Genomic DNA, 20,573 nt, shown 5'->3' with positions numbered 1-20,573 from the left:
AAACCTGGAAGAAACTTCAGACTTTTCCAGATGGTGCAAGAATCCTGTGAGCGGCTGGTTAACATTCGAACCTCCCATAGTTACCTAAGATCACCTGCTAAATTCGACGGTGACACAAATATATGAGACACTATCTCCTCTCATCAGGCGTCCTCACACTGCGCTTACAGTGTGCTTGTTCAGTGCTGGGTGCATGAAATATTGGATCATTCAGAAAACAGGCCTCATTCTGCTAATGCACTCATTTTGCTGTTGCCATGGATATCAGTTTTCATAGTATAAAAGTGAACTGATGTGTCATCATGGTGGAGGTATTATTTGACTAAAACCTCCTCAGGTGCAGATTCTGCGGCTGACAGTGTCTACACGCAATCAGGTTTTTTTTTTTTTGTTTTTTTTTTTTCCAGGTATGGACTTTCTACCCTTATATTCTGGAACCAGCTTTTATTTTTCCTTTTAATTGAATTCAAGTCTGAACATTTTATGAAACTACAGATGAGATTTATAAATTTGCAAGATGGTTTTCTAGCAGCACTGAAACAGTTTTAGGTAAATAGTATGAAACTAACAAAATGTAAACAAAAATGTCAAAATTCACTTTAGGGTTACTTAAATGACTGACATAATATGTCTGGGATATATAATAACTGGGATACCACATGTCTGATAGAACATGGTTCTAAATATCAAACTTTAAAATGTGAATATAATTAAGATTTATAAATAAGTAGACTCTGCAAACTTAGGGTGGTTTCATAGAAATCAACCACAGTTGTAATATGAAAAAAAATGTAAAACTGAAACACGTATGTTTACCTAATAACTGATTTTATTTAAAACAGAAAAATAAACTAACCCACTGTCTAATACAATTAGTTGTTATTTTGTTTTTTAATTCATAGACTTAAACAAAAATACAGAAATAAAAATCTGCTAAAGTTAGCAACATATTTAAAGTTCTTACTGAGAAAAATATTACACCTTAATTAGAAAAATGTTATCTTTTCCATTTTCAGGGAGATTATTAAATATGCAGTCAGAGCAAGTTCAAAAGGTGAAAGCTTGTATTTCTTGTTAATAGTCACAGTAGCACAGCGTTTGTGTGTTAACTTTAATTTTGCTGTCTTTTTAAAAAGGTCCAACCAAGGGCTGGGTTTGTAAATTACCCTATGACTAGCAAACCTATGCACAAAATAATGCTTGTTTCGTTTTTAACATGTTACATCATTTACTATTCTCTCCTGGGAGAAATAAACTTGAATTGAATTAATATTGTTTGAAAGAAAACTAGTCTCTGAACTATGTTGAGACATGTCTGTGGTTGATTCAGAATGTGAAAGAGCAACATCTGAAGTCTAATCTTGTATAATTTGTAGTATTTATGATACACAATGACCACATTCAATCACTTAAAAAATCCTAATTACGTCCTTTATGGCATTTTTGACAGACTCTAGTGCAGGCAGGACAAAGGAAAGATATTAGTTGAATTGACTTTAACATAATCCATAAATATAAATGTTTGAGAAAACAGCAGGAACCAAAGGAACAACAAGAACTCATCAATGAAGGAAAATGGTTTGGCAGAGAAAACAGATCAAAAAGACAATGGGAGAAGCAGGAGGAGGTAAGAGAACTCACTGGCTTTTAAGTTACTGAAAATGTGAATAAAAAGTGACAGGAGAACCAGGTGTGACTAATCAGGAAAATGCAGCACAGTTAGGCAAGAACCCCAGCAGGGAAAAATGAGGTGAGGCTGACTAATAACCACACAAATTAATAACAAGGGAGCTAAGCAACGCAATAGCATAAAACTGAAACACACACCACATACTTACACTACAATGAGAATCTAAACCAAAAACAGGAATGAACGGTACGGAAAACCATTGATGATTTAATAGCAATTCATTCTCAATACTCCAGACACCCCTCCTTCTTTGATTGGGTTACTGTCAGATGGAGCAACATTGTAATTGAAATGTTGTATTGTTAGCTTGCATTTCTCTGGATTTCTGACTAAACAGAACCGAAAACACTGATTCAGATGTTGGAAATTTCAAGTCGCATTCCAACATGCAGCATTTGTCAACTTCCTCGACGTCATATGCCCGGTGATGTGCTTCAACATGAGATGGATGTTTTTCCTCTGAGGAGGAATTTGTTGCAGGGTACTTTTGTTCTTGACAAAAGCTATATTTTCTACTTTATTAACTGAAAAATCTGACATTGTAGATGCAGCGACTCTGTGCAGTTAACAGCTGAAAATGTGCAATCATACTTCTGACTGTGAAATCAGGTTGATTAGCAAGAAAATACGTTAGAGGCTCTGAGCATTCAGCTCCAGTGTATAGAAGCCTGCATTCACACTGACACAGCTCCAGTCACTTGATCCAGATGAAAAAATCTAACAAATGTTCTCATTTATCTAAAAGCTTTACATCAACATATGATACGACAGGGCAGTCCTTCTGATTGCTTCATATCTCAACTGAGGAAATGCTTTTAGGTCAATTTTCTTCACACATTTTACACTGCAAAAACACAAATCTGGGTTATTTGGTTTAGTTTCTAGTGCCATTATTCTAGTACACTTTAAATATGATAAAGCTAACATACAAGAACTTTTCAGCAAGAAAAAGGAGCTTTATTTAAGTCAGTAACTTCTTGATATTGATGAAAATGTGCTAGTTATGAGTGAAATAATCTGTCAGTGGAACAAGGCATTTTTCAAATATTATAAGCTAAAATTCTTACCATAATATAAGCTAAATTGTTTTGTTCCACTGGCAGATTATTTCGCATCAATATTAAGGAATTACTGACTTAACACACGCTCCTGTTTCCTTTTGAAAAGTTACTAGTAAGTTAGTTTCGTCTTATTTTAAGCGTACTAACATATTTGCACTAGAAACTGGACCAAAAATACTTGGAAACATTTTGTATTTTTGCACTGCGCTCACAATCCGCTTTCTGCAGTGCATTCACAAACCAAATGGCACCAAATACCTCCAGCCAGCATTTTGTATTGGCTTGCTGTTCCTCACTGTGCCTTGATTTAGCAACCACTGCTGAAATGTTTCACAATGTTAGGTAATGTTAGAGTTGCAACTTTAACAAAAGCAACTGTTAAAATCAGTTTGAACAATTTATTTTATTCCTGAAATCATTTGCAAAAATATCAGCACAGAAACAGGAAACTGAGATTAGGGTTTGTCCACTTATCGCATCGTTTATCATTTATCGTGAAAAACCTCTTATGATAAGAATTTTGATTTATTGTTGCCTTGTTAAATTTCAATTATTGATGCTAAATAAGAAACAAAACTGCTTTTCAAAAAAGCTTTTAAAAAATATTTTTTTCCATTGTCTGTTCAACAAGAGCATCAATAAATATCAGTACATTTGAAAATATGATTAAATGCAATTTCTGCTTACAGCTTAGTGATATAAATCACATTTATTTAAATAAGTGGCATCCTGAAGAAGCCTGTTTTTAAAGAACAGTGTTTATGAATAGATTTTTTTATTATTTTCATCATTATCACAAAGGTATCACAAAATATCGCAATAAATGTCAAACTCCATGTTGCCTACCCCTAACTAAGGTTCCAGTTCACAGAGCCTCACCAAAATTGGACGGTAACAGATTTGTGAAACCTGATCCAATGAGCCTTCAAGTTTACCTGTGACATTTAGATGTTTTAGGCTCAGATTTGGTGTAAAAAAAAAAAAATCCCCTGAAAACATGGATTCATCCTGCTTTGTGAAAGCGGTTCAGGCTCCTGAGGAGTCATGGAGCTCAACTCGTCTCAAACTGGTTCCTTGAACTTGACAATGAGTTCACAGTACTCAAGTGCTCTCCAAATTCACAACAGTTTCCGAATGCAGTGGAATGGAGGGAAGCCGACAAAATAGAATATTCTGATATCAAAAGTTATTTTATCAGAAGGTGAAAATCTTAATAATTAACACAAATAGAGGTTGAAAAACATCAGCTTTTGTGCCATTAGAATGTGTTAGATGATTTGAGTTGCAAAAGTGAATGAGCTTTTCAATAATTAAACACTGATTACTACCTGCCGTGACTCCTTTTAAGCATATGGATTTAAATTTGAAACTACTAAATGCATATGAGCCTGGTTAATGTTGTATAAACTCCAAATTTAGCAGAGGAAATACAAATTGTTGCTTTTTCTAATGCACCAAAGGGGCCGTGGAGGAGAGGATTAATGAGAGCTTCTTCAATTTCCACCTCTCTGCATTTGGGGTTTGAAAACAGATTTTTTTTTTTTTTTGCTTTGAAGTCAATATTTTACCAGAGGCTCTAGCTTACCTATTTTCAACTGATCTGGTCTGCTGCTTCTACAAAACTATTTAAAATTGATTTTGCATACCTTACTGAACTGAATCAACATCAGACTAAAGAAAGATGTAAATGAGGCTAAAGATCTAAAACATATAAATGATTTATTTAAACTGGAGGGAGCAAACATTGTTTGTATGACAAATCCTTGCTCGTATATATGGCCTTTGTCACACCTCCCAGTCTTCAGGTTATTATTTTACCCACAAGCCCAAACAAAGCAGAAAGGTTACATAGAGGGTGTCAAAAACACACCACTTCTCCCGGCTCGTTAGCCACAGCTCACAGACCGTTCTCTCTGCTAATGAGAACTTCTACTCGTTTCCAGCAGGCTACAGACTTTTCGAACAGCATATATATTTAAAATCATAACTGAGAGTAATTTATTGCTTCAGGATGTAAACATGCTGGATGAGTTTTAAAACAAATCAATCTTCCACTTCTCGGATTTAATCTGACTGGTGTCAGCTACAGTTCGACGCCCGAGTCCTCCTTACTCTAACACAGAAATCCTTTTGCTCCATCCATCTTCCTATCAGCTCTGAGCAGATGTAGAAAACAAAAACATCTCCGCAGTATGATGCTGCCACCACCATGTTTCAACACTTCACAGAAGGGGTTGGTGTGAACTGTTTGTTTACTGCTAAATTTGACATTTTGCATGTAAGCCCCTCTGATGCCACATGTTTCTGTGTTCCCCACCTGGCGAACAGTAACAGGTTTTGTTACTGCCAGTTTTCCACTATGAACCGATTTGTCGTGCACCGCTAAAATATTTCATCTTATCAAGTTGTGGAAAAGTTCAAGAGATGTCAATACTTTTGTGATTCTCATACTTCCCTGACTACCCAGAATCCTTCCCCATCATGTCTTTGTACCACACTCTTCCGCCTTCTTGTTCAATTTTTCCAATAGAAATTTAGATTTTCTAAACTGAATTGCTTTGATGAAGCAGGTAAGGTACTGACCAAGATTGTTTTAATTAACTAAAACTAACAAAATAATGAAATGAAATTGAGAAAGCATTTTTGATAACTGAAATAAATAAAATCGTAATTAATGGGGAAAACTTTTAACGTATTGGAACTGTATTGTGAATTTATAAAACTAGTTGAAACATACTGAAATAACAGCTGTGACATTTTTTAGTTTTGTGATTATGAATCTATTTATTAGCCAGTAGAACTGATGTGAGATTATTATTTTTTTCCTACACAAGCAGTTCACGTCAAATTACAGTCCTCCATACTGGTGGTGACACTTGTGCTAAATTCAATTGAATAAATTCTTTGAAAGTGGCACTTTCTCTTGTGCCACATAATCACAATACAATACTTTGACCATTCTGCAGCTAAAACCTAAAGCTACTACTATGCCTAAGAAAAACTAAACAATATTTAACTTATAACTAATAAAAACTAGCAAACACACTGTAAAAATTAATTAAAATCAACTGAATTAGACAAACAGTCAGAATGAAATAAAACTAAACTATAATTTAAAAACAAGACAAATAAAACTATTATAACCTTTGTACTGACTACATGCAACTATTCACACAACTTCAGATAAAAGTGTGCGACTCCAAGACAAAATGACCAGCCCCAAGCAGCATATTTACTGCCTGAAAGGCAGAAATCAGTGTTCAACAGACCCAAAACAACTTCCTCTTCTGTAAGTGTGGCAGAGCAAGTACACAATCATTTTGGCATGTGTGTGCCGTTTAAAGTGAGTCCATAGCAGGCCTGCCCTCTCTGATAAGCAGGTCTAGTACACTTTGTGACTGTGTGTGTGTGACTGTGTGTGTGTGACTGTGTGATTGAGGTCCTCCAGGGATGGCTGGCTGAAGTGGTGGTGGGGAGGGTTGCATTCTTGGCCATCTCATGAAAAAAGGGTGCAACCATGGGAGTAAGCCAAGAGGAGGGCTCAATTATGCATGGTTAAACAAAGCCCAAGGCTACCAGCGAGCAATGTCTCAGCAAACTCGGCCTCACTGTGGAGTTCCAGACTCCAAGAGGACTTCTGCACAAAAAACCCCCAAAAAGAAACCAAAAAACTAACCGAAGACATGAGAACGCAGCTCCTCATAAATCACTGGAGTGTGTTATGACAACTGCAGGCACTTTGAAACTAAACTTCTCAGAGGCCTGCAAAACACTGCATAAAAAGAAAACATTCCAATTTACAAGAGGTCAACTGATAGATTATGTCGCTTACGTTACCAATAAACTATCCTGAGAGGCCTGCTAAGCGACTTGAATCTCCGAAAATGACCTGCTGATGAATCGTGGAAATGATTCCTCTGATAAACCTCTCAGGTCTCTGTTTTCTGTTTAAATTCAAGTACATCTAACACAGTTAACACTTTCAGTCTAGATCAGGTTCAAAGACCTAATGACACAATTTCTTTGTTCAATCACTGAAAGATGACCTCTAAGCAAACTGTATCATAAGTATCATAAGGCCGATTTAAACAGCTTCCAACCAGACCCGAGGCTTGTTTTCCACAGAATACCTCGCAACCTCAGCAACTAGACACTCGGCATCTGGCCCCTCTTTCATTCGACACACAATAAATCGGAAACTATGTGGCTTTGGTTACATGTAAATTATAGCAGTTCTTCCAGAGCCCAAGGGGTCGAGGTGAAGGATCAGTATACATGCTGCACATAAGAATGGATCCAGGCTGAAAGGCTCACTCTAACCATCTTCCTCTTGTTTCCACGGGAAACAGGAGAGGTGGTCCAGAGTTGGGTGACAGGGGCGTCCAAAAAAAAAACAAAAGAAAGAAATGACGAACAAACACAACCCTTACTGTACTTTGTGAAGAAAGAGAAAAATAACTAAACAATTTATTTCGTTGCTGCATTATTGAGGAACATTTCTTAGGCATAAGATAGTTTTGATGTAAACTTTGAAACCAGCTTATGATTTCTTAATAAAGCAACACGAGCAGCATTATCTTTTATTTAAAAAAACAAACAAGCAAAATAAGTGGAAGGGGTTGATGTTTTTTCTGCTGCATTTGGCCAACTTCCCCATTCTTGTGACATATATAGAAGATCAGTTACTCAACACTTCTGCTTTTCAATGTTTTACATTTCATAACGCCCCAAACAACTTTATGCATCCAGATCGGAAGAAAGCAGTGTGAAATGTGATTTAGGGTTTTGTTGCTGAAGTAGGAAAGAAAAAAGTTATTATTATATTCTTCAGAAATAAAACTTATTGCTGCTGTTCATCCTTCGAGGCAGAACAAATTAAACTGCCCTCCACATTTCCTGGAGACCATGCAATTAAAACATTTATTGAGTCCCACCACTAATTTTTCCAATTTAAGCTTTAGTTATTTAAGTTAATGTGTTTGTCCGGAAACTATTAATTAGTAATTATTTTCTCCACCTTTTTCCTCTGGAGTACAAATATAATGTGATACAGTGCCCTCTTCAAACTGGGAAAGCAGCATTATGCTGCTTTTGCTAAAAAGTTAGGCTTTTTAACTTTGCACTTATAAAAAGTATGGACGCAGTAACAGATTTCTCTGGATTCATTAAAGGATATTATAATATATAGTATAGAAGACGAAATTCCTAGATTTTATGCAAAAAAAATAGTTACTCATGCTTTCTTTCAAACTGTCACAGAGCAGAGAATCCAATCCAACATCACATCTGAAAGACCCGTGTCTCTCTCACTGTCAATAGAATAAAACATTTCAAACTTGATGTTCAAAAGCAATGACAACAAAAAGACCCTGCAGTGACTTGAATGCAAAATCAGCCATTTCTTTTTCTACAAGACACTGCAGATTGCTCACCCTCTGAAAAAAAATACTGTTTTTATTATTTGATTACAATTTGCTATGAATATTCCTTAATTTTGTTAAAATAACTGATTTAAACTAGTTAAACATCAATTTCCAGACTGCAGTGTTATTTTTAAATAAAGTAACTTCTGGTTCCTAAATGCCTTCGTGGAGCCACTTCTTCTGTGGCTTCTGTGGAGCATTTTGTAAAACATTTCATATATCATGGTGATACATAATATTTTATATCGTGTAGAAAATCTCAGCGATGAATCAAACATTAACCGACACCAAAACTTATGATGATCATTGTACCATTGTACCCATGTCAGTATTTTTGATGTTTTAACAAAATTAAAAGAAAAGTTGTTTTCGTCTCTTTTGGCTGACATGCTTCATCTGAAGTTCCAAATTTGTCTCTCATTTGCGCATACACGTGGCAAAAATCGCTTCATTTTGTTCGCAGAGCGTTATCCGCCTGCCCGACCCAAACTGTTTCGACGGAGCTCTGTGCAAAGTGCTGCAGAGGTTTGTTGCTGTGCTTCATGCAGAAATACAGTCACAAATTGTTGATTTTTCTTTGTAACTAGTTCACAGAATGTCTCCTGCGGTGAGGAATTATGTACCTTTCTACAGTTCTTCATTTCTATAGTGATGTGGGTATGATGCAGGTATGACGCATACTGAATCTGAACATTTTGGATTCAGTAACTCTTACCCATTTTCTTCATTTATTTGCAGACACTGTAGTTTTAAAGTCCATTAAACCGTCAATAAAATAATTGCAAAAATCTTAGCTATGATGCAGGTCGGCGTGTTACTCACCACATGAGCAGCAGGTGAAGCAGTTGGTGTGGTAGAGGTTCCCCATGGCCTGGCATGCCTGGCTGGCCCCATACACACCCTTCCCACATTTCACGCAGATACCTGTCATAGACAATGGCTTCGTTATTGTCTGTTATATATATTCTCAGAAAAAGTAGCCGAATAAAGAGATTAAGCTTTATAAGACAGCAAAACACAGCGCAGCTGTCACAATACAGACATGAAGAAGAATTTCTGGATGTGCAAAAATGTCATCCCCGACTTCTTTCTTGTTAGACAATGGGAAGATGTCTTTCTGCTCTGGCTTTATTTCTAATGTTATAATTATTACTCCGCTTTCTGTGCTTCTGATCGCCTTTGAAGGCAAACAGAATTAGGAAATTCATAGGTTTGTCATTAAAACATACATTTTAACAAATTGTTCTAGACACACAGCTGTGCTGAAAAGGGGAGGGAGTGTGAATGTTAAATGAGAAGAAATATTTCGTGAATAAATTGAGACTCTGACTGTACAAGGCTCCCTTTTGTCTTTTCCATGCATTACATCATACTGTTAGAAGGCAGACGACTTGACGAAAGCTGAAGATTATATAAAAAAGCCTCGAGAGGAAACAATGTGGATGGGAGACGCATTCCAAAAAGAAAAGGCTGGAAGACAATGTTCCTGTAGTTTTCATTTTTACAAGAAATGTCAAACTGATTAGCCAGGGAGTCATTTTTACTATAAATTTCAAAGAATTTAACTGAAAAATATTCAGCCTACCACATCAAACATACCAAGTTAATCTAATTAAATCAAAATCCTCTAAATCTAAAGACACTAATGTGTATCTTGAGAACAGAATATATTTAAAAAGTTGATTTATTGCAGCAATTATATAAGAAAGGGAAACATACTTTGCTTACAAACTGAGTGAAAACTTGTATTTGTTTTGCTTAACCCAGAGGTAACTTCCTTCAAAAATTTGATTACAAAAGAACAAAAAAACTTTTTTATACCAAAATGTTAAGTAATGGCCCTTGGAAGTATATTAATGGAAAGTTGAGTGGAAGGTAAAAATGTGGTAGATTAACTTCAGCCTTGAGATTAATCAAATTCTTACTATTGACTTTTTGAAAACTTACATACAACTCAAAGAAGGAATGACTGAAATAAAAGCTGCTTTTATAAAATATTTTCTGTCACTTGTAATTTATTTTTACGACAAAAATTTGAAAAAAATAGTCAAATCAGAAATTGGTCATAGTATAAAAAAATTGAGATTACATGTTTAAGTCACATTGACTAGAACAAATTTCCTCAGAAAATTCCTTTTGATTTACAGAAATTTTCAAAATTTACACAAAAAAGTACATTGTTCTATGTGAGTATTTCTTTTAAATGATTAAATAAAATAAATGTACATTTCAGTAATATTCATGCACCTACATCTATTACACAGATGTCTATGGATATGGGTGTTTCTGACAGACACTGGATGATGATGCTCTGCTGAATTTACAGACAAAAACCCTCCACCGTCCCCCACGAAGTAACCGGCTCCACAAACTACTGTCATCTTCAGTTAGCAAACAAGAAAGCAGTGTCTCACACGGTTTGATAGACAACAGCAGCAGAAGCTTAACGATCTAAAATCTCTCTAACACAAGACAACCTTCATTGAGGTCACATTCCTCAGCGAGTGCAGGGTCAGAGCCTGGATGGGGTGAGTCTTGGGTCAGAGTACCCACAGGATGCAACATCATACAAGATCCCAACAGGGGATCTGAATGCCAACGCCCCTCCCTTCATGTGAGGAAATAAATACATGCATTTCTCATTGAAATACAGATTTTTCAGAATGCATTTGAAGCATATGCACAGTGTCAGTGATGATGTTGTGGAGCTGGTAATTATTTCGCAACAGTTTAAGTGAAAGTTGCGTTAAATTAAATACAAAACAAACCTTAATTCAATTTTTTCATTACTTCGATGAGCTGAAAACAGAGACATGGAAACACTGTTGGGACATGCGTTTCCTGCTTTAGTGTTTATAAGAAATGAATGAATAACAGAAAGCACCAAAAATTCAACACAACAGTCTACTTGTGTGCAGTATTTCAGAGAAGTAGTATCATATGTGTACAAACAAAAAGATGATGTTTAGACCACGCAAGCACCAAAGAGTTAGCATCTGGATGAACTGACTGAACTTGCAAACCAATTACACTAAACTAAAACTGACAGTGGCTAAATTAACACTCCTTCCTCCAATTCATTACTGCTCCCATCTGGCTTCAAAAAGTAAAACAGCACCAAACACAGACCTTTTAAATACAGATTGCGAAGGTATTGGATTATGTCACAATAAGAACAATGATACCCAGAAGATTATATACACTCATCATCAATTTGGATGTCATTGATGCAACGTTTTTGTAAGCATCAACAAGCTTTTGGCATCATTTTGTCTGGAGATTTCTCCACTCTTTGTACAAGGAATGGTAAAGCTCATTTGACTTAGGTGGACCCTAATTATTTTGTGTGTTGTCAATGGGCTTGAAGTCAGAAATTGAGAAGGCCATTTCCATAAATCAGTTTTAAATCGGTTTGGGATTTTGTTCTGCTGACACACACAGCTTCTACCCACCCTCTAATAGAAGACACATTGGCTCCAATGTTCACTAATAACATCGTATAAACTGTGAAGCATGGTGTTAAAGTCATGCTGTGGGTCTATTTTGGTGACATTGCTATAGAGCATTCAACAAGTGAGGAGACAAATTGATCAATTTCACATAAAATTAACGGCTATAAGTTTGAAACTTCAACAAAACCCCTTTCCAACAGGACAATGAACACAAATACATTGAAACTTATGATTTAGTGGAGAAAGCAGGCATAGCCTTAATCTCAAACGCCTTGAAAATGTGAGGACTGTGCTTGAAAGTCATTTCTGTCCCAGGAAACAAGCCGATTTAATTTAGATATCAATCCTACCAAGAACAGTGGTCAAAAATGCAGCCAGAATTATGCCAGATGGTTACGAAAATCATGTGGTTAATGTGTAACATGCTAAGTAATTTAGCATATTGTATAATAGTTGCAATTTAGACAATTATTGGTTGTGAAATTGAATTAATCACCCTGATTTTAGGCTTCCTTGTCACTGGCTGGTGCCTCACAGGCCAAAAGTGTAAAGAAGGAAAATGAGTGATTATCTGGCTTACATCACATGTGCATCAACAATAATCCCAAAATAAACTCACTGTGCTTTAGCCCCAAAGTTTTATGTTATTATGCATATTTATGAATAGAGTTTTTGAATTTGCACATGATTAACGATTATTTTTCCAAATATAACCCTGAAAAGTGGGGAGATGAGACATTTATTCTTATCCTCACATCTGATCAACTTCCTTTACAAGTCACCTAATTAGCTAATAGATTCCACCTGTGTGTAACTTAATCTTACTATAAATATTTTGCTCTGTGAAGGCCTCAGAGGTTTATTTGAGCACATTAGTGAACAAACCACATCACAAGCCAGGGAGCACAGCAGACAGGTCAAGGATAAAGTTGTGGAGAAGATTAAAGCAGGTGAGGTTATCAAACAAAATCCCAAGCTTTGAACATCAAACAGAGCTTTCCTAAATCCATCATCTAAAAATGGAAAGGGCACGTCAGAGCTGTAAACGTTCCAAGACATGACTGCCCACCTAAAACTGCAGCTCAAGAGACGAGGAAGACAGAAAATATTACTTATTTACCATAAATCTGGCCGTTAGATGGCTGCCACTTGTATGTTTCCCCAAGGTGAGACATGGAAGTGGCAGAATCATGTTATGTCTTACTTTAACAAGAATTCAGTACAAAAGACTTGAGACTAAGAAAGGAATTTATATTTCAGCAAGACAAAAAATAAAACCTAAGCACACAACCAGAACTACAACAAAATGGTTTAGGTCAGGGGTCTGCACTGTTTTTCTGTTGAGTTGTTTTAAAATAAAGAAGAAAAAAAAAGACACTTTTGCAAAAACTAGGATGGACACATTTTCTTCTATGTGATGTTAATTCGCAGAAAATATATAAATAAATAAAAGTATATAGTTGCCAATATAATGACAAGAAAATAGATCTAAAAGTAGATTTGGTGTCAATTTGTTGTGGAAATTTAATGTGATTGTTTCATGAAAAAAAAAGGCCTGAAATTGTTTGGGTTTTTTTATCCATATTTAAAAAGCTTCTATATAATTTTTAGCTATTTTGGAAAGTCCAAAGGACCACTTGTGGCTCTGGAACCACAGGTTGCAGACTTTTGGTTTAGATTAAGGGATATTCGTGTTTTAGAATGGCCCAGTCAAAGTCCACACCTATATTTACGCAAAAATTGAAAATTTATACATATATACATTTCCAACCAGTCTAAGTGACAGCGTATGAACTTAAGTAGAAGACACATAACCCAAAAGATTTACAGTCGGAACTGCAACAAAACGTTGTCCTACAAAGCACTGATTTATGGGGTTGAAAACGATGCATTTTTTTTCCTTCCACTTCTCAATTACAGGCAGCTTTGAAGTTGTAGCGTGTCAAAATGTTGAAAGGTTCAAAGGGTATGCATACTTTTGCAAGACACTGCATTAGAGATATGGATCCTATTATATCTTATTCTTTTGTATAGCTTCATTGAATGAATAAACCGTGGCAAAGGATCTCCCACCATGACTCTTTAGCTTTGACTCTAACTGAACAGAAGAGGATGATTTATTTACACAGCTCCATCGAATTACCTCCACATCTTTCTTCCATCTAGCTGAAGCTCTGCTGCTGTTACTTAACAACGCCACACCATGTGCTAGCAAGACTTTTGAATTTTCACGCGTCAACTTGTAAACATTAACAGTAAACGTGATTTATTGTCCCACATGCAATAAATCCTGGAGCGTCTCTGAAGTGAGGATGTGGTTATGGTCTTACAGGACAGGGGGGAAATCTCCTGAACGCTCTTTGTTAGTCTTTGGAAAACAGGATGCAGGATCTCTCATGTGCCCATGTCAGAACATGTAGAATTGGCAGGGACAGGATGCAGCGTGCACTCCATGGTTAAAAATAAAACACCATCACTTAACGCAACATACATTTGTGGCTTTCCCAGCCGTAATGTCTATGTTTCAGATGGCAGTCTGGCAGAAAGCACCCTGCTCAACACCAGCATATTATTCTTGAGAGAAAGCTTTATTGGTGTTAGATTCACATGTATTTAGTAGCTGAGCCTTTCTGGGGGAAAAAGGAAATATGACTGAAATCTAATCCTGGAGATCAAACAGAGGAAATTCTTTCCAACTAACTGGATGTAATGATGGAACAGCTTGGGATTATGTAATATTATTGGAATATATGATTAGAGTCTTACAAAGATTGTGTTACTTTGACCAAAAACGGTGCTATGGGTTGTAAGCAAACTTGCACAGCCTGATTCATCAAACTTTAACAGACATCCTATGAGATTTTGGCTGCTTACAGACCAAAAATATGAACTCCGAGGACTTCTGCAGTGTCAGGTTTTGTTTCTACTGCATTGCGGCTAAATAAAATAGGATCTCTACAGACGTTTTCTTACAACACATGATGTATGTTAAAGGGACAAACAGTTGAAAAAGTGGATTAAGTCACACCTGAAGTTTGACAAGGTTGAGGGATATAAGGATTTTATCAGTCAATGTTGATAATTACTGATTATTTATTTTGTTTTAAATATCTAAAATACTGACAAACTGGTGAGGGGACCTTTATACTTTCCAGCATTTGAACCAGGTGAAATAAAAACCGTGCCTCTTGAAAAACTTTACTTATAACAAATTTATAGACAAAAGATTTTTTCTTGTGCAAATATATTTTTTGTACAGTTTTATCTGAATGAATCCTCTGAATATGTTGTTCTTTCAACAAATTGTCTTTTTGGAGTCTGTATTCTCCATTTAATGATTAATTGATTATAGAATTATTGAATGATTATTTCAGTAATCGATTATTCACTATTAATCAGATTAATCGTTCAGCCGGACTTATATTTGTAATACGGATGAAAGGAATAAAAAGGTGCCTTTAAATTGATTTAAGAAATTCTAAGACTATTTGGTTTACACATGCTATCTATCAGAACTAATGTCGCCTAACATTGTAATATAAAGATCTCACATTTACATTTTAAGTAAATATAAAAGAACAACTATCCTCATGCGTTAGTTTTTTGTTTGTTTTTTTGCAACTTTGCATAAATGGTAGTGAGCTCTTCAAACATGCAGCATATCTGAGGCTTCAGTGCAGCAACCTCACTGCATGCTGTTGTCCACAAGTCAGCATGTGTGTGTCAGGCATGTGCATGACTACTGCCATTATAATTCTGGGCAGGTGATCAGACTTGACCCCCACTAACTATGTCTGGCCCGCCAGCCAAGACCGTGTGCCAAGTGTCTGGTGCTGCCCGACTCCCCACTGGCTGGTTAATGAAGGGCTTTTGCGGGGGAGTTGGGGTGGTGTGTGGGGCTGCTGGAAAGGAGGGGTGGAGCGGGCCTCACTCTGCTGCTTCATTTGCAAGCTTCCATCGGGCCCAGCTGTTGATTCACAGCTCCTCTGCAACCACAACAAACAGAGGCCACACAAGGGCCAGCCGGCAGCACGGAGCAGGCAGAGCGGGACCACTGGCAGGCATCGCTGGGGCCCCCTGAAAGAAGCCCCGGCGATCAATTTCTACACTGTCGCTACAGAAACAGAGCTGTCTCTATTGGGCTCAAACTGAGGAGCGTCTGACTGCATTCTTCTCCCTCCCTCCTCCTTTCTCTATCCATCTCTATCTATTACCACCTCCATTATCTCCTCAGCTCTTCCTCCTCCCAGCCCTCCCTCCTGTCTTCCATCTCCCTGCTTTCACCTGCTCTTCTGGAACAAATCCACAGCTGTCTCGGCTCACTCCGAGCAAGTGCACAGGCAACAGAACCAGCCACTGTTTTCTCACTGCAGCCATTTGTCTGCCTGCAAACTCTAAAGGTAGACTGGAACTTTCTCAGCAATCCTAACATATTTGAAAGACAAAGTCTCATGATAGCGCACTGCGTGGCAAAAACACATTTTTTAGTTCAGAAAAAAGGAAAGAGAAGGTGGTTATTTAAACAGCAAATGCGATTAGTCCAGAAATGTCTCTCAGATGGCACCAAGGGGATTGCTTTGAGCTTGCCTTGCCCTCACTCTCGTTCAGTAACTCCCAAAGTGCACTTGATTTTCAACAAACCCCGACCACACTGCTCCAAATGACAGAAGGGTGTGTGCTCTGCCAGAACAGAGGGCTCCATTCAGCGCAATGCCGTTTTCTGCAAATGTTAGCTCTGCCAAGACATTAGCACTGCCCTACAAAGCAACTCTTATCAGCCAGAGGGTGACCTGTTAATGGTGATGTAGCATTACCATGCTGCAAACAGACTTCGAAGAAAAGGAATGCCTATAAATATACTCTGACAGCCACTGAGAAACCTTGCTTAAAATCTGTGAAATTCCAGGTGTTAGTAGCGACTGTCTACATTGAAATACGTTATGGATGTTTTACGACTTTGCTTCCTTTATGGTATCAAATCTGGTAGGTTTTGCATGCATATGAATAAGGTCTCATTATCATTGCATAATTCTGATTGAACTTTACTGGCAACCTGTTGGACTGGCCCTGAGCACCTCTGATCAGATTTCTAATCTGTTAAGCAACTTCATCAAAACAGGCTGTCTGAATCTGTTTTAAGCTCCCATGCAAATAAAAGTAGAATTAAAACATAACTGAAGAATAAACGTTTTGATTTCCTGAAAAACTCTGACAAAATAAAAACAAAAAGGTATAATTAGAGATGCGCCAATCAGGTTTTTTCTGTTTAATACAGATTTTCTGGTTTACTTTCAGATTTTATTGCACATTTTGTAAACATTGCACACAAAAAAAAAGAAATAAATGTGCTCTTTGCTCACTGATAGAATAAGGAATTAAAGATTTTCCCTTTATGGGTGAAAAGCATATATTTACCTTCCTAAAATAATGGTAATTTTTGCCAAAAAGTATTTTTGGCAAAAGTAATCACTGATTTCTTTCCAAAATGTGTTCTAGCAAAAAAAAAAAAAAAAAAAAAAAAGACTTTTGGCAAAAAATGATGTAGGCCATTATCTGATGAAGATGACGACATGTTTATTGTTGATTGATGTCTTAATTAACCACAAAAAAATAAATAAATACCTGGACTTTGATTTATTTATTTAACAAGAAATGAATCAGATAGGAGAATATTAAGGTGATTGATTATTGGCGCATCTCTAACTTAGATAAATAATTACAGTATCTGATAGATAAATTACTGTTTCTCAAAAAGTCAACAAACCTACCAAAGTATTCCTTTTTCATGTGCATCTCCAACTCCTTCTCCAGCTCCAAGGTGAGCGCCTCCAGCCGTTTCTCCGCTTGGCTCGGCCCATTCTCTCGGCTGGGGGTCACCTGGTAAGGTAACTTATACCTCTGCCCTGACGAGGCCGTCTTTGACGACACGCCATAGCTAAAGGAGAACGGCGAGCCGGCGCTTATGTCCACCGTCCCTCCCGCTTGAGCCAGCTGCGGCTGCGGTTCGGACACCGTCTGCAGACGGGTGCGAATCTGAGCCCCGTTAGAGTCTCCGAACTCCTGCAGTAAGGTGTCCTCCGTTAGACCGCTGCCCAGCATGGATGACCTGGGCGAGGGCAGCTGCAGGTCCGGGTAGGTGCTCATTGATCCGCGGGAGCTGCGGGAGCTTCTGGAGCTGTGGCTGGAGATGCTGGACCGCGGGCTGACCACGCAGTTCGCCGCAGTGCCCGGCCTGGCACTCCCGTCCTGGCTGCAGATGCTGGAGCGGGGACTGGCCAGCGGCGCAGCGTGCATCATCATGGACCCCTCCAGGTCGTGGTTGACCACAGGCCCGTACCGCGAGTCAGAGTAGCTGGATCTCGGGCTGGTGGTGAAGGAGTACTGGCTGGCCGTGCTCGACCTGGGGCTGGTGTGCCTCTGGTCGTAGCCCATGCTGATGCCGCTGGTTCGGTTGCTGCTGGGCTTGCTGCAGCAGTCGCAGCTGTTGAGGCTGGTCCGGGGGCTGGAGTGTTTGCTCGTGTCACTGGCCGTGCTTGCATAGCTGGATCGAGGGCTGAGGATGCTGTTGCCCTCACAGTGAACCAAGCTGGACCTGGGGCTGGTATACCTATCCTGTCCCGGCACCACCAGGCTGGTGCGCGGGCTGCTGATGCTCGATCGTGGGCTGGCATGCTTGCTTTGCTCCTGAGAGGACAGGGACGATGCCAGGCTGGAGCGGGGACTGGCGGCGCCGTATCTCCCGTCGTGGCTGCTGGTTATGCAGACACTGTTGCACCTGTTGCCGGGCAGCGGCACCGCTTTGTTGAGAGGTACTCCATCAAAGGTGGAGCCGGTGCTGTACCTGTGGCCCTGCACCTCTAAAGAGTACCTCCGGTTCCTCTCGGACGTGCCAGAGTAGCACGGCAGAGCCACTTCGGATTTGGTGCAGCAGCCCTCCTCACTGTACGGAGAGTCTCTCTGAGGGGCGCAGAAATCCACGGGAACCGGCCGGCTGCAGTTCACGGGACGCACAGGAGCCGCGTTGTACACTTTATTCCCCGGCGTGAAATTCTCCAAAGTGTGATGCTGCTGGTGGAGCACAGAGGTACCATTCATCGGCTTGGTTTTCAGCCCCGCCACCGCCGGAGCGGAGAAGTCCAAATCTGGGTTTATCACCAAGTCCCTCCTCGCGTTGTACATCCCGTCTTTGTAGGCTTCGAACAGTGAAAGGTCCTCCATCAGGGAAGCGGCCCGGAGTCCCAGGTCCTCCTCATAATGCTCCATGTTGCGCTCCAGAGGCGAGAAACAAGTTGAGAGTGCGCTGCGCTCCGCGGAGCTCTAATTGTGTTTCACATGGAAATCAAAACAAAACGCCGCCGCGCAGCCGTCGCTCCTTCACGCAAAACCGCCGGCCGAGGCGCAAACCCGCACCGCAAGCCGCATCGTCCCCTTCCGCTTCCCTCCCAGCGCCGAAAACCAAACTCTTTCTCACAGTATCAGCCGACAGCGACGCGTTTGTCAACTTCAGTTTTTGTTAACTTGAAAGGTCTTTACAGTCAATGGCGCGCTGCGCGGAGGAATTTCTCCTTGTTGGTTTTTCCTCTAGATTTCCCTTACAGCCGCTTCAGTGGAAACTACACCGTGTTGGATAATCCCATATTCCACACATATGCTTCTTATTCCGGTATGTGCGCAGTGAGAGCAGGGGAATTGAATTTAAAGGCGTTTTTACGCGGGGGACTCGTTCGCCTCTCTGGAATGTGGGGAAGGAGACGGGATGCGATGCGCCTCTCTGGAATGTGGTTAATGCTGCAGAGAAACAATGATTGCGACCAACTCAGCAAGGGGCTGCCCGAGTCTGAAGAGAATAGTTTAGAGAGAAGGGGACATCTGCATTCATCCTGTGCAGACTGAAATACGCCACAAAGCATGCTTCACCTGGTCCGAGTCCTCCTGCAGCAGAAATGCCGTTCACTCAACAGAGATCAACAGGAGTTACTCTGCTTTTTATTTCTCTGTTGCACGATTTGTCTGAAAAAATGCGCTAAAAATTAATTTAGCGCTTGTTACCAAATTATAACGCTATATTAGGCTACACATATTAAACGCATCAGAAAATTGTTACCAAGTTAATTTCAGTAAATAAAATCAAAATGTGAAACATATTATTTTATTTAATATGTATTTTTCAAGCTTATGTTTCTGTTAGTTTTGATTATTATATCTTGGCATATATTTGGCCTGGGCTCCTTTTACGTACAAGACCTCATCAATACTGTGGAGAAATTAAGACGATCTTATGCTGAGGCTTTAAGGAAGTCCATTTTGCTAAAAGTGGCCTTCTGCTCGCCTGTGTAGTTCAGTTAGCTGTCTCTCATCTTAAAACTCCACAGATTATTTGTTCGGTTTAGGTCCGGCAGAGTGACTATTAAAGCAGATATTAGTACTTTTTGCCAGTGTTGTCCACTGAAAAGTACAGCAGGAAAATTAAATAAGCATTTTCAAAAAGTCTGTCAGACTATCTTAAAGCTGGTCTAAGATTTCCTGGGTTTGATAAAAGTGAATGGATCTACACCAGCTGATGACACGACTCACCAAATCATCACTGATTGTGAAAACTTCACACTGGCTCTCAAGAAGCTTGGATTCTGTGACTCCCCAATGTTCATCCAGATTCTGGGCTTTTGATTTCTAAATGAAATATAAAATGTAGTTGAGAAGACTTTGGACCACTAAGCAACACTCCTTCTGACCTTGCCTGTAGTTCAGGAGTGACTTAACACAAGGAATGTGACAGTTGTATCATTTCCTGGGTACTTTAGTCTGGTGTTCTTGAATCTCTTGACTCCAATTGCTGTCAACGCCTTATGAATATCCCTCAACATGCTGAATAGGTTTTGCCTCAAAATCCTCAGTCCACTAGCAACTGTTTATCCCTGTTGCTAGTGCACATTTTCTACATTTTTCT

The 20,573-nt window shown here is 39.0% G+C and overlaps 1 protein-coding gene across 1 annotated transcript in view; it reads right to left on the bottom strand.

Annotated features, from left to right (window-relative positions):
* Positions 1-19,474, bottom strand: part of LOC122819540 (WT1 interacting protein) — a 29,418-nt gene extending 9,944 nt beyond the window's left edge. Inside the window, exons 1-2 of the mRNA XM_044096334.1 lie at positions 17,395-19,474; positions 8,997-9,098 (exon numbers count right to left, since the gene is read on the bottom strand). Coding sequence (XP_043952269.1) covers positions 8,997-9,098; positions 17,395-18,889 — 1,597 coding nt within the window. The 5' untranslated portion in view covers positions 18,890-19,474. The remainder of the gene's footprint in view (positions 1-8,996; positions 9,099-17,394) is intronic.
* Between the last annotated feature and the right edge of the window lie 1,099 nt (positions 19,475-20,573).

This window comes from Gambusia affinis, linkage group LG02 (genome assembly GCF_019740435.1).
Source record: "Gambusia affinis linkage group LG02, SWU_Gaff_1.0, whole genome shotgun sequence".
Taxonomy (NCBI): Eukaryota; Metazoa; Chordata; class Actinopteri; order Cyprinodontiformes; family Poeciliidae; genus Gambusia; species Gambusia affinis.
The sequence above is the reverse complement of the archived record's forward strand: the minus strand, read 5'-3'. Positions and strand labels throughout refer to the sequence as shown.